At 27.7% G+C, this 15,571-nt stretch overlaps 2 protein-coding genes and 1 non-coding gene across 3 annotated transcripts; 2 read left to right on the plus strand and 1 right to left on the minus strand.

The window, feature by feature from the left end:
* Window positions 1-6,572: 6,572 nt before the first annotated feature.
* LOC114403832 (small nuclear ribonucleoprotein Sm D2-like) lies at window positions 6,573-9,422 on the plus strand. The gene is made up of 6 exons (XM_028367021.1): window positions 6,573-6,725; window positions 8,224-8,274; window positions 8,402-8,420; window positions 8,692-8,772; window positions 8,863-8,967; window positions 9,042-9,422. The coding sequence occupies exons 2-6, from the start codon at window positions 8,270-8,272 to the stop codon at window positions 9,156-9,158; spliced, it is 327 nt and encodes a 108-aa protein (XP_028222822.1). The 5' UTR covers window positions 6,573-6,725; window positions 8,224-8,269; the 3' UTR covers window positions 9,159-9,422.
* Window positions 7,976-8,059, plus strand: LOC114403986. The gene has a single exon (XR_003664751.1). It is a non-coding gene; the product is annotated as a small nucleolar RNA Z159/U59 (small nucleolar RNA).
* A 2,825-nt stretch (window positions 9,423-12,247) lies between the features above and the next one.
* On the minus strand, window positions 12,248-12,911 carry LOC114401678 (protein TAPETUM DETERMINANT 1-like). Its single transcript, XM_028364253.1, has 2 exons — window positions 12,809-12,911; window positions 12,248-12,629 (listed from the first exon to the last, which is right to left on the minus strand). Exons 1-2 carry the CDS (start codon window positions 12,867-12,869, stop codon window positions 12,313-12,315), a joined length of 378 nt encoding a protein of 125 aa, XP_028220054.1. The 5' UTR covers window positions 12,870-12,911; the 3' UTR covers window positions 12,248-12,312.
* Between the last annotated feature and the right edge of the window lie 2,660 nt (window positions 12,912-15,571).

Raw genomic sequence — 15,571 nt, forward strand, 5'->3', positions numbered from 1 at the left:
GCATACCTGCTATTGTCGCTCTTTCTCGTATTTTATCTTTATGGGACCACTTACTAAACTTAATTGGGATCTCTAGGAGGAACTTGTCACAGAGAACTTTTGAATTACAGCCTCAATACTTTCATCTAGAATTGAAACGTATTCACATTATCATCGAAGAAAAAAAAATTGATTGAGTTAATCAATGGATCACAAAGGAAGTGCATTGAGGTATGATTCCTTTGTTTTAAAGTTCGGTAGAATTAATTTTAATTTTGAATTTGTAAAATTGGAATATTGTATTTAAATTAATCTCAACCGTAAATTTACTTTAAAAACTTGTGGACACGTGTTTAAGTTTGAATACATGTTACATAAAAATTTATCGAGACTATGCATTTGGTGGTGGTTCAAAATTATCTAATACTTTCTCCGGGTGCAGGTGTTTGTTGTCATTGTAGTATAGGCACCTTTTTCTTAGCCTAGCCTTCAAACCACGCGACACGGAAAACCAGAAAGAACAAAACTGTGTAGTTTCTCATTTCTCTATCCTACTTTCAACAAGATTAGACTTTGGTGGGTGATGTAATTGGGTTTCACAACGATGGAAAAACATTAAGCTTTTGATTTGTATACCCCTTATTCCTGTGTGTACATCTTTCATTCTCAGTGGGGTAGAATATTTCACTTTATCGTAACAATTCAAATTGGTGCACTTTGTGTCTCATGCGTGAGAGTTGGAAATAAGTAATTGATCCATGGCCTCAGCCAAAAAATTCAATATCCTTTGAACTTCTTCATTTCCCTTTCAACATTCAGAAGTAGTCGAAACAGTGTAGTGTCACCTCTATTGTCGCTTTACAGTGGTGTTTGTATTCTCACATTTCCAAATGAAAAAGTAAATGGACCCAATGGATTGGGACTCTTCACTCAAACAATTATTATTTCGGACAAAACAGTAGTGCTCTATCTGCTGAGAGAATGCTTCTGTGTGATCAATATTTGCAGTATTAAACGTGGTTGTGAATTACTTTCTTTCCCTCGTAATTATAAAAATCTTTTAATTAATTTGTTTTTTTAAGTAAAGTAATTAATTTAGTTAATCATGTTAAAATATGTTAATTAATTGTATTATCATTCTAAAATTATTTTTTTTCTTATCTCTCTTTTCACTTAATTTTTTTTAATGTTTGGAGAGAGAATAATTAAGTAAAAAATAATTAATACATATAAAAATTAAAAAAAATTATAAAAAGATTCAAATATTTTTTTTAAAATATCTTATAATTAAGAAAGAAATGATTGCTTGGTCAACTCTTTTAACACAAATTGGATAAAAGTGAGCAATTTTTTTTTAAGTTACGGGCTTTCTTAATTTTCATCATCAACTCTAAGTATTAGGATACGCCTAAAATGACTTGACTTGCAACTAATAAGAGAGTGACGGAGGAATTTATTTATTATGGTGAGAATGTGTGAAAGCATGATATATTCTTGTATGTTTTGTTGATCTTTAAAATATTTATTCCCTATATCAATGATATAATATAAAATTAACTTATTTATAAATCTGAAAAATTATATATATTTTTTATTAATAAAGCGAATAAGTTTTGCAGTTACAATCTCCCGCCTAAACTGTGTATTAAAGATGGTCTATTCTACGTGAAATCAGTCCACTTGCCCGCCTAAACTGCATTATTCATCTTTAATTCTACGTGAAATCATTCCGCTGGTCATGCAATTGACGTAAAAATAGACATTAATGACAAAGACATGTTCTCTCAGCCATCTTTGATTAATTCGGGCTCTTCGAATTATTCGTTCATGCACGTTTAACTATCTATTTAATTATTTGTCCTTCTGTATATCCTATATGCACGTTTATTTTGGTAGCAAACGTTCTATTGCTCAATACACAAACATTATGGTTATTAATATCTCTAACTCCCCCTATTTCATTAGGTAATAGACATTTTGATCGTTTTCCAACACTAAACCAGTTTCCAACATCTAAAATACGGTTCCACAACCTATCCAATTAATATTCCCTATTGTCTATCTTCCTATATATATGCCCAAACACGTTGCTTCTCCTTAATCTCTCACAAATTTTGAGTTTAAACCATTTTAATTTTCAGGTTCTGCTCTCCAAAATAATAAATGGTTTCTGAGAAAATTTTAAGAATTGCATAATTTTGTATATGGTGGAGGGTTTCTTTGTTTGACAAGTATAAGCACGGTTTATATGAAGCCTTAATATTATTGAGTATCGTATTATTTTTTCCTCTTTTTCATTTCCCCCTATTTATTTATTTACAGATTATTGTTAGCCTTTGTAGAGTGTTACGTTAATGCCTCGGACAAAGTTCTCAAGTACATTTCCTGTACAAAAATCAGTCCAAAGAATTGTCAGTGAGATTTATTATTTTTTATCATTTATTTATATATATATATTTTTTTTTGCAGATTTTTATTTTTAGTTTTAATGAAATTTCATTTTTTTTTCTTTGTAATTAAACATCTTGAAGGCAAACAAATTTGAAGATTCAAACTTGCAAGTTGTATTTGAACTTTGCACCGAATGAGCAAATATGCAGATCAGTGGTTTGTATATGTAACATTCATCTCTCCCAAATATAATGATCCTGAGCATTTAGCTAGAGTTGGACTTTTTACACAAGAAACAATATTTGAAGTTGTTAGTTCTTTTTAATAAGCAACTCTGTGATATAATTTTAACCAAGCTCATGACGCATTTGCTTTATTGTGAAATAAAATTTGAAAATATATAAGTGAAGGATAGGTGGCGTAGTTGTTTTCTCTACTGGATTGTTTTATTGAATGTAATTGTTACAATTTATAGGTTTGTTTGATTTGTGCGACACACATTTTGGATCCTTATTGAATTTAATTGTTACAATTTAACCAAATTTTCAGTTTTTGAAATCTTTTATGAATGCACTTGTTACGAGAACAATTGTAAGAAGCTGCTTCAATTAAAGGGATTCCTTCAGATCTCACAAGCTCCACACAGATCATCCAAACTATGTACTACATAATGCTTTGCCTATTAGTGTAGCTTAATCGCATTCTAGAAGTTTCATGCTGTGTAATTCTTTTCTTTAGTTTAGTTTCCTAACTTATAATTCTGGTCTGGGTATATTTCAAAGAAGTATGACCTCTGTTTATGCATTGTTAGCCTTTCTTGTGATTTGTGACCATACAGTATAGTGCACATTAAATGTATTTATTATCTATATTAATATTTGATTTCTATCTTCTGACTAAACTTTTTTTTAAAGCCTATAGTGGTTATCATTAATCCTAAACAGCAGAAACATTAGTCACGTCTTTTGCTATTAGAGTGTTCAATCGGTATGGGACTTCTTCCAACCACTAATCTATCATGCAAATTGAAAGACAAAAAGGAAGCAAAGACATGATTAGCACTGTTGCACTCCTTTTTTTTGTGAAAAGAAGACTAAGACTCTGGACATTATGCAATCGTGTAATATTCCAACGTTTTAAATGAACTTCTTTTGTGATTTACATGATAAAAGGAGTAAAATGGGGGAGATGTAAAGTTGGACACACAAGTTCTCTCTATGCACGAAAATATCTGGAGATACTCTACACTCTAAAGTATGATTTAGCAATTAGGCAATTCAATTATCATTTATCAAGCTGATACGTTTAAGTTATTCTAGGCAGTAAAAGAAAGTTATATGAACTTGTAAGATATATAGCATAGGTGATAAATCATAATTTTGTAGAACTTTTGCACCTTCAAATTTTCGGAAGATATATGAAGTTATATTTTTTCCCTCCAACTGACTTTTATTATTAAATTACTGAATAAAATAAGTATTGTATATAGAAAGTTACTATTAAAAAAATGCGTTGATTAATTTTTTTTATTATATAGCTTTTGGTATTATTTGTTTTTCTATATGTATAACACTATGTATATCTAATAACATTTTATCATCGGATATAAACTTACGTAAAAATAAAAAATGTAAAATAATATATAAATTTAGATGACTCCATGTTCAAATTTAAATTTAATAAGGTATTAAATAGAAATCCTTAAATTATTTGGGTTTGCATACTTATATCTTATGCGTTACAGTATATAGAAATATATTACCCAAAAAATTATATTACCATTTAACAAATCAAATTGATTTGATTAAATTATTTTGGCTTAAACATAAATTTATTTATTTAAAATAAATTTAACACGACGCGTGTATGTTAATATTAGTGATCAAGTCATTAAAGACTCATGAAAATTTTATTTTGGTGGCTGGAAGTGGATGATTTGATTTAACATTGGTTTTTGAGGAAAAAAATAAGGTCCATTATAATTTTAGTACTTTTTACTTCAACAGTATAATTATTTTAAAATAATTTTGTTTAATTTTATGCTAATTTATTGAACGTTTTATTTTTATCTAATAAAATTTGTATTTTGACTAAAGTCATTAGTTCATATTTAATGAAATTCAACTCAAATTGTTTTCAGTTTTTTTCATATGATATTTAAAATTTACAATCTTAAAAATGTTGATAAATCATTTCTATTTTCTTATTATTCACATTAAATATATATGTAAATTTTACTGGTATAAAAAATGCACAATTCATAATAATAGAATAATAATTTTGTAAAAAAATACATTAGCATATGATTATAAAATTGATTTTAATATGATTTTAGTATATTTATATTGTTCATGGTTTTGATAGTTTTGGTATTTTCGTTTTCATTTTTCTTACCCAACTTTTTTTAAAGGATTTTCTTTCCCAAATTATTCTCTTAAGATTTTATCCAAAGAAATTTATTTGTTTTACGTGTGTGTATATATATATCCATGCAAAATGAATGTCTAATTCTAGGCAACAATTATCTATTTATTTTACCTGGTAAATTTACATATTTCATACATTGATATTTATTTGTAAATAAATTTATTAATATAAATTTATATATAATATATTAACAAATTTAAAGGAGTTTCTTTAAAATTTGGAGTTAATCAAAGTCAAACTGATGTACTCTTTTGCAATTTCTCTAAAGTTGTTAAATTTTTAAAATTTATTTGTCAGATTTTGTAGAATGTAACAGAACAAATGATCCTACAGTATTATATGTTATATTGAGTATGTATCTTTATATTAATCTTTTCTTTTGCTGAATATTTATGGTAATTTTGATGCTGTATTTGTTTTTGGAATTTTGTCAATTTTCTTAGGCCATCCATACTCAAATCATTGATTTAATTGATCGTAAAGGAAACAAATGGACTTGCAAAATATACTTTGGCAATCTGATGTTCTATATTATTCTTGCATTACGGAAGGCCGGCAAAAGTGTTGCAGTGGGTACAAATTCAAAGAAGGAGGTTTTTTAAAAGTTTAATGTTATTAAGTATTGTTGCATTTTGCTACATGTAACTCATGAGATTATCCTACAATATTTCATGTTATATTTGACTATTTTATGTTATGAATATTATGATTAAAATTTCATGTTGATATTATTATGATATAATTGTATAATCTTATAAAAGTAAAACCAAAATTAAGATTCCCAAAAATTAATTGTTAAAAAAAAATCCCGTGTAACGCACGGCTAAACCGACTAATTTTAAATTAAGTCAATCAAGCTCTATAAGTAAATTTTCCTTTTCAGATTATTTTTAATTTTTTTCCATAGTTAATTCGAATATTTATGTTATATCTAAAAATTAGAAATTACAAAATCTATAAAAAAAAAGTAGTACATATAAAATTCAAAAAATAAAATAAAGGATCAAGCTTATTTAATGTTAAAAATGTAGTACTAATTTAATGTGAAAAAAATGCGTCAGCACTTAATTCCTGTTGAATTAATGAATCATCACAAAAATAAGAACTCTACCATTTCCACTGTCAAGTGTTTGTCATACATATAATTTTGATCAAATTACATAAATATTTCCAGAGATTTATTCAAATTATACATGTATTTTTTCCTTTCTTTTGCATTACTTTTGTCTTTCCTTCTCTGTCAAAATTGTTGATAATTCTTCTTGGAAATTTCCATTCATTAAAAAAAAACTTGCTTAAGGGGCTTAACGAAGTATTTGAGATGGGGTATTTTAGGGGAAAAAATACCCATGCCTCATGAATAAATAAAAAATAGAAATAAATTCCATGCAAAATACAAAAACATATATTTTTTATATTATATTAATTACATAAAAATAATGAATTTGAATTATAATCACGACCCGTAAATCAAACGGAGCTAACGTTGTGTGAGATGTAGGGGTTTTTAGTGTAATAGGAAAACAAAAGTTAAGAAATTTTCTGTAAATAAAAAAGAGGAAGTACATATGTAATTTGAGTAAACTTGAAGGGAGTTTGCTATAATTTGTTGGATAATTTTCTAGGAGGATGTGGTATATAATTTTCAGAATACCTTATCAGACTAAAACGATAGCAGTTTTGAGCATTTTTTATCCCAGCCGTTGATTTGCTTTTAAAAAGAAAGAAGGAGTCAGATTTGTTAACATGATTAGGTCATCCAGGCCCAAGGGTATTGGGCCGAATGGAAATGGTCGTGCCCAACCAAGTTCGTTTTTGAACTGAAAACCCCCTACAAAGTAGAGTTAGGGTTTATCGATTTCACTTCTGAGTGTGGTGCTTCACTCTTCACTTCGCAGCTTCAGATCTTCTCCATCCTCTGAATCAAGGTATGCTGCTTTTGCTTATATTTTTTTTTTTGTCTTCTCGATTTATGCTTTTGTGCCTCAATCCGTGCTCCTATGCGTGTATTTGCGTAATTGATTCTCGACATGCTTCTGTCTCTGACTACGATCCGATTCATATAAAAATTTTGATTTTCTAACGGTTTGTGCTTCTCATTTCTGGCTGTTCTATATCGTGTTCCTTCTCCCTTCTTGGAATCCTAGGGTCTGAGGTTTTTAGGGATTTTGAAAAGGATTTTCTCCTAAAATTTTCACCCAAAGCAACGTGGTTTCGGATTAAGTCTTTTTTTAAGTGATGTTGTGTTTTCTCTGTTGTTGTCTTAATTTCATGTTAGTAAACCAGTAAAAAAGTCTGAGGATGATGAAAATACATCAAGAACTGAACTGAAGAGGCTTTTTTTTGTTGAATTAGTTTATTAGTACTCTAATTTATTTTTTAGCGTTTCAAATTTTTTATATTCAATTTGGTCTTCTAATTTTCTAAATCTATTCAACTTGGTCTTGGCGGTGATAAGAAACCGTATTTTGTGGGGTCTTAAAACCACTTAGTAACGGTTTTAAACCGGTGCAAAACACAGGCCAAAATTTAGAAGGCATGACCACTCATTTAAAAATTAGAGAACCAAATTGAAGATAAATCAAATCAATTTTAAAAATTAGAGGACCAAAATACTAATTTAACCCTTTTTTTAAGTATGTTTTGTTGTATAGGGTAGTTTCTTGTTTGCTTGCAGCTTCATGTACAGATTCCCACTTTGACTTGCATACAAGTTGTTAGTCCTTTAATTCCGATGTCTATCCCTGCCTTGAAAGTTGAATCAGTCACATTAGCCTCTGGGTAGGAGTGTGAACAAAAAAAAGCTGGTCCAAACCGGATTGTAACTGAACTGAAATTGAACCGGTTTTTACCCGGACTGGTTTGAAAAAAATAAATGCACTGTTTTACAAATGGTTAACTGAATTGTTTTTACAAAACCGGTTTGATTAACCTAACTGATTTTCACCTGAATCAATTTCTTATTTGAAAAAAACAGTTGGAAACCAGTTTGCTTCTTAGAACCGGTTTAAAACTGGTTCAGAACCAGTTTGGTCCAGAAACGTTTTTAAATCCAGTTTGATTTTTAACAGTTTTCTAAACTTGTTTAGCTATTTGGATATAAAATTGATCTGGTTAACACAGTTTGAAACCAGTTTGGTTCAGATTTTTAACCAAACCTGTTTTTGCACACCCCCCTACCTCTGGAGATGATTAGAAAAATAACTTTCATTCTTCCTAGTTGTCCATGAGGAAAATACATGGAGGCCTGCACTGAAGGGGCTTGCTAATGTTTCCCTTTTCTCTTTTTGTTTGCCCCCTTTCACCCTTTCTTTTCTTATCTGTTATAGTATTTCTTATTCTCTGCAATTTATTTAAAGTTTTGGTTCCCAGTTACTTAGTTTCTTTTTTAATTCATCATTTGATTCATGTTTTCTCTTATTTCAGTTTTGACTTTATTTGAAGAGTTTCTCAACTGCACTTTCCTTCCAAAATGAGGTATTGATTCTGTAACTCTTCTCCTTGTGAATTCTATTGGTATTGTTGATATTATTATTAAATTTTCACCTTTTTTTTCCTGAAGTACTAATATTTCTGTTTTGTTTCCCTACTTTCTTTTCTCAAGCCGGCCAATGGAGGAAGATGTAAGTTCTGTTAAGTACATTTTTATTTTGCATAATTTAGCCCAATTTTTGCTTGTCATTGCTCATATGTAACCACTAAACAGGCTACCTAGGCAAAGGGATTTTATTAGCTTATGATAATGTGTCTTTTGTGCGGGAATTATTGGTTGTCAATCATTCTGCATGATATTGGTTTTCCTGTTGTAATGTTTATTATTTTGAAGTTTTAGTATTTGAGACTTGCTTACTATGCTTTACTATCTTTGCCAAGCTAACACACTTCTTTTTACAGGCTGCGGGTAAAAATGAGGAAGAGGAGTTCAACACCGGACCACTATCTGTACTCATGATGAGTGTTAAAAATAATACTCAGGTATGTTCATTTTTATAATATATACTATTTTTTATGGTTTCTGAGGCAGGCTCAGAGGTTTTTTTTTAATTCAACATTTAACTTATGCAGGTACTGATAAATTGTCGGAACAACAAAAAGCTTCTGGGTCGTGTAAGGGCTTTTGACAGGCACTGCAACATGGTTCTTGAAAATGTCAGGGAGATGTGGACTGAGGTATGGTTTGTCTTTTAGAATTTTACTTCCCTTGCACTTGTTACATCTTCTAAGCTATCTGTGTGTACAATCAGGTGCCAAAGACTGGTAAAGGAAAGAAAAAGGCCCAGCCAGTCAACAAGGATAGATTCATCAGCAAAATGTTTCTACGTGGAGACTCTGTCATCATTGTTCTTAGAAACCCCAAATGAGATTCTGTCATCAACTTGTAGGAGTAAATGGCTCTGTAGTATTTGCCTTTTCGTTATATCTTGAATTCTTGATAAACGAATATGTAGACATTCTGTCCTTCAAAATATATTATGTAACGGTAGGCTTATAGTATTTGCACATTGGAGTATTTCTCGTAGGATACCATGTAGTCATTGCAGTTCAATTTTTCTTTTGCTGCCTAGTGTCTTGGGAATTAATTTTTGTTTCTTTGTTTTGCCCTTTGTTATATAATCACATTGAAATGATGTTAATATTTTTTTTCTTAACTGAAATGATTAATACTTTATTTTTATAACTGAAATGATGTTAATACTGAAAATTATTCCATTTGATATACACATTTCATTGAGTAATTTTATTTTTAAACTATTTCTTAAATTTTAAATTTTTCTTCTAACTTAAATTAACTTCTTATTACTTTCATATTGTTAGTTTTTTTTATTGTCATTTTTTTTAGTTGTATTTAACTTTTATTTATTTATTATTTAAAAAATTTATAAAGGAGTGCCTCTCTTTTCCTAGTTTTTAGAACTGAAATGATGTTAAAAGAAATATTGTTAACTGTAATGCAAGGTTAATTTACGTAGTGCATGTTTCTCATTAAAAAATGAAATAGAATTATTTCCATTTTTTTCTTGGGAATGTTTAATTATCAACTTTCTTTGAGAATATATACTATATGAGAAATCATACATATATGGGTTGACCCCAACTGGTTAATACCAAAGAGCAAACTCACTTTTGTTTCGTAAATTTCTATTTTACAATTGTATGTTTTTTAATTGTAATAATAAGCATATAGTATAAATTTAACATTAATGTCTTAGTTTCTAAGTCATACTTTGTTTTTTCATGGGTATACAAAAAATATACTCTCTAAATGTTTTTTGAGTTATTTTTTTCTTGATATTGTTATTATAAGAGCACATTTTGTAAAAATAGATATTTTTTTTTCACACAATATCAATCAACCAATGATTTAAAATATTGGATACACGTGATCTAATCTTCTTAAAAATCAATGTATCCTTGGAATGGTGGGTTAATCGGTTTTGCTTAAAATTATTTTTTTTAATAAAATCTTCAAAATGATGTCGTTTTGGTGTTAAAAAAATAATGACACTTATAAGCAAAGTTTACTTTTTATTATTGTCATCAATTTATGCATATTATGTTATTTTTTTGTTCAATATTACTAAAATATTATATCAAAATATTTTTAAAATTTTATTAAAACCGGTTCGGTCTCAACTGAATTAAACCTTGAACCAATATTTTCACCAGTTCCATGACCAGATTCTAAGAACATTAATATAACATGGATATATTTACCCGCAATGATAACACTTGTTAATATAAATAAGAAAAAAATATCATAAAAAATTAACATAAAGAATTGCAAATATAAGGTCTTTGAGACCTTTTACAAAAGTAATTTTTTTCGAATTTCTTTATTTGATATTACCTTCAAGGCATATTACACCTACATAAATTTCATGTTTACATGAACAATATAATTATATACATCATAATTATGAGTAATATGATTAGGGAGACCGGAAGAATCTTTAGTTTGAAATGTGAACTCAAAAAATAAGACTTTCTCTTTGCATGATTGAATTATAATAAAATTCATAAGTTTCAACCATTATGATATTATTTTCTCACTTCGAATGAGAAAAAATATTCTTTTATTTTCACTTATGCATTATTTTTTCACTTCAAGTGAGAAAATATTTTAAAAATTTCCTTCTATGATAGGTTTTCAAGACTTTCAAGTGTTAAAATTCACAACTATGTAAATAGAACACAAATATTTGACTAAATACATAATAATATGAATAACAAAATTCGAGAGAGAAAAAATTTGACCTTAAAATATGAATTTAAAAGAATAATTTTCTCCCATTGGTTTCTTTATATGACTTTTTCTTGCAAATTAGAATATCAATTGTCAATGAAGTGTGAAAGAAAGACAATCGCGCTAATAACATGTCAAGTAAAATATAACTCAAAGGAAAAAGGACAGAACAAGAAGAGAACACAAACATTTTAAAAAAATGATAATTATATATATAATTTTCAATAGGATTAACTTATTTATAAGTACAAAATATAATTTAAAAAATTACTAAATATAAATATAAATAGAAAGATTATGAAAAAATAATCAAATATGTACATAATTACAAATAAATTATTCATAAGATATGATATAATTTTTGTTTAATATAAACAATGTGTATTTTTTACTTTATGTCTCTCTTTTTTTACTGCTTTTTACTTTATGCCTATTATTTCTTACTTATTTTTATGAATTAATAATAAAAAAACAATCTTGTAAAATTAACAATAGTTCATAATTATAAAGGGGATTGTTAATTTACTTCCACTAATTTTTACAAAGGAGCAAGTTAGCAATCAACACTTTTTATTATGGATTAAAAACTCACTTATTTCTTCAAAAAATAATTTAAAAATTTTCTTCACCCTGATTCCTAATTTCTTTTTTCTGTTCCCACCAGTTATGTTGTGCACGTAGCAGCATACTAAGCTTTTTCCCAATTTCATTAAACATCATTTGCAGCCAAGTTTTTTTTTCTTGAAAAAGGTATGTTAAATTATCAATCTTGTTTTTCAAATGGATTATAAATAGCACGAGAAATACCAAAATCCAAAACAAAAATACACCATCGTTGCTGCATGAATTCAAATATTAATAGTTGCTTTTTTAATGGCACACAATTGTGTACCTTTTGTCGATCATCCCCTATGAATGTAGTTTGTGTACGCGATATTGGAACCCTTCACTATATTGGAACGCACGTACACGTATACTGATAAATGATTAATTTAAGTAGTACATATTTATTTAAAAAAAAGTAGTACATATTTGACTTTTTACTTAAAAATGATTTCTAGTTGTATAAAAAAAATGTTATTTTAAGAGTTATCCCTATTATACTATAAATATATTTCTTGCTCAAGCATATATAAGTGAGCATGCCTTAGCTTTTAAATAGAACAAAAATACTAACTAACATTATTTCTAGATTAAATCATAGAATAAAATGGGGGTTTGCAAAACTGTGCCTCTTTTATTTACTGTTTAGAGTATACATAGTGAGCAGATTAATGACAATGGATGTCAGATGAAATTGGGTTCAGATTGAATGAGTAGTCATAAGCATAGTGGAAGATCACAGGATCATCGATAGTGATAGGTTGGCCATTCTTGACAATACAAACATCACCAGAGACATTCAAAATTGAAGGGTCTATGGGTTTCACGGTCTTAAATCCAGTGCAGTTTAACTTCACATTGCTTTGATCGCACAGTGGAGTGCATCTATTGATGATGGTCACAGCAAACAAACTTGTACCCTGATAGGGTCTTCCTGTATCGTATTGGTGCACTTCAAGATTGCTCAGAGTGCATTGCCCATCCACTACAACAATTCAATATATATCATTACAAACTAATTTCTAAACAATGAGATCAAGTTTTGCATAGAGATATTAGGAGTGGTTTTTGAAAAATTAGAGTAATGGAAATGAAAAAATTAATACAAATGCAAAATATTATATAAATTGTTAATTTTGATCCTTAGCACCAAAACAAAATTACCTCTAATTGCAATGACGAGAAATATAGCGGTCAGCGCTTTGAGGGTGACAATGGCAACCATTTCTATCGACACAAATCGATTTCTCTCAACTATTTTAGGGGTGGTGCTATTTACTGGTTATATGCTACGCTATTTATAAGAATTAAGAAGAGTGCTAACCATTAACTTGTCTATATATTAATTATACTATTTATTAAATATAATCTATAATTAATTTTTTTATTAATTATTTTAAATTCATGTTTTTATCTTTAAATCATACTAGTTTTGACTTGGTTGGATTTTGGGTTAGTGTTTTTATTATTCATTAATGTTTTTAACTTTTAATATTTGTTTTTTAACTATTCATTAATGATTTTAATTTCACATTTAATTAAACGTTATTTTTTTAAAATTCTTTTATGGTAAACCGTATAATTTTTCCTTGATTGTAGGATTTTTTTATTTAGTTATTATCACCGTTTAAATTGAAAATTTTGATTTAGATCAGTGATATTTAAATAACTGGACCTATGATGGATATGGCATGAATTCATGATCCTTTTATCTAAATAAATAATGATAATAATAATAATAATAATAATGATAATAATAATAATAATAATAATAATAATAAATGGTGACATGTTTGTGTTGAATATTTTGATTGAATATTTCAAAAGATTAAAATTACTTATTGATTATCATATAAAATCATTTAAAAATTAATTTGAAAATTTTAGACTTCTAAGTTATCATTTTTTAAATTGAAATAATTTCCGTTTTTAATGAAATAAATTTCATAGTTCAACCCGCGTTGTTATGCATTTCAAGTTATAATAACGTTTGAGGATGTTTTTCCTTCTCTTTAATACACAGGAAAAACCTTCGATCCTTTTTCTTTAGTTTTTCAATTCTTTCTTATATTTGTTAGTTTTGATGCTCCGATTAATTCAGGACGTGCCCATTAAATCTTCAAAGACTTTGATATCACATGGATAAATCCTTACATATAGTCTTAGGATATTTTTCATATGTCAGAATGTGCTCTACGAGTTAGATATAGACTGGGTCGAAGTTCATGATCATTCAAGTTTGTGGGTTTGGGGTTGATTGTGATTTGGTGGTTTACCTAAAGCAACAGTTTGCTCTCTCTATAAAAAAAAATGATAGGAATACGCAGTATTTGAAAATAATTAATTATATGGGATATATTATAAGAAAATTGGAATATGAAGATGCAGTATGCGAGTATATATTTTTGTCATATTTTGCAACAACATAAAAAGTATAACTCACTGTTTGGGATGTTCCCTGACAAAGTAACTGTAGACTGAGCCTCAAACTTTAATTGGAAATAAAATTCTTAATTTTTGATTCATTGTGCGAAATAGTATAGAAAATCTGTGGTAGTAAACCTAGTATGATCGATATTAGAATGCTCTCCAAACAAACAGAAGGCATCACTGAACCTACGAAAAGGTCACTCCCGGCTCGATTCATCAATTTACAGAGTCAAGTGGCATTTTGAAACAGGTATATCCTCATAAATTCATAAAAATAAAAGACTACATAACTATTTTTTATTTCTAATAAATGTGAAAAGGGATGAATTTGTCAACACTCTACACGTTTACACAGATAAAAATGATTATTTATCCAACATATAATTTAATTTTTATCTACTATTTTTTTTATGGTTACAAGCATAAAATTATAATAAACACTTAAAAAAATAAGAAAGTAAGTATAAGTTAGAACAAACATAATAATAAATATTATTATAATGTTATGTTTGCTTATTATTGTTTGTTCTAAATTATGTTTACTTTTCTATTTTTTTTAAGAGCTTATGATAATGTTATACTCGCAACTATTAAAAAAGGAGAAAAATAAAGATTAAATTATAGGTGTAGTCATTTTTATTTCTGAATGTGTAGAACACTCACAAATTCGTTTTTAAATATGTCACGTAAACTCTTTCATTAACGGTAACAAATGAAAATTAACGGATGAATATATTTATCGTATTTTTTTTTTCACTTTCTGAGACTAAAATTTGAATTATCATTTTTCGGGGATGAATTTGTTAATACTCTATGCAATCAAGGATAAAAATGATATTTTACTCAAAATAAAATGAGATAAAAATGTTACACACTTAATTGTAGAAAAATTTATACAATTATTTAATTAAAATTCAATATGTATTATAAATTTGTTAATTTTTAAAATAATTATATTAAAATTATTCAAATAATAATTTGTGATTAAATGAGAGTAGAAAATTGTTTTATATTATAAAAGCATACATGTTAAACTCTAATAAAACAGTAAAAGATGGTGACCATCTTAAAGCTAAAGTCGTATTAAAATACTAAAAAAATAACTAATACAATGCTTTAGTTCTTTAATTTATGTGCTGTATGATTGTTTTTATAATGGGAGTGGTGATTGAATCAATGAAGGCGTTTGTTTGAGATTATTAATTTAATTCGAGTTTAATTTTTAATATAATTGATTGATTAATTTTTGCTAAAAAAATGACCCAATAAAAGTATTTAAAAATATCAAATTATTAATAAACAATGACATGATTCAAATAAATTAAAATTTTGACTAGCCCAATATGATAATTTTTTCGTCTTTTTTTTTTTTATATGAGAAACCTAGCTCGATAAGCAACAGTCAGACCAATATTGAACCATTTTACCGTATTAATTAACAACATTCTATTATCATTAACCATTCAATCCTATAACCAGAGGACTGCCAAATAAGCC

This window comes from Glycine soja, chromosome 20 (genome assembly GCF_004193775.1).
Source record: "Glycine soja cultivar W05 chromosome 20, ASM419377v2, whole genome shotgun sequence".
NCBI lineage: Eukaryota > Viridiplantae > Streptophyta > Magnoliopsida > Fabales > Fabaceae > Glycine > Glycine soja.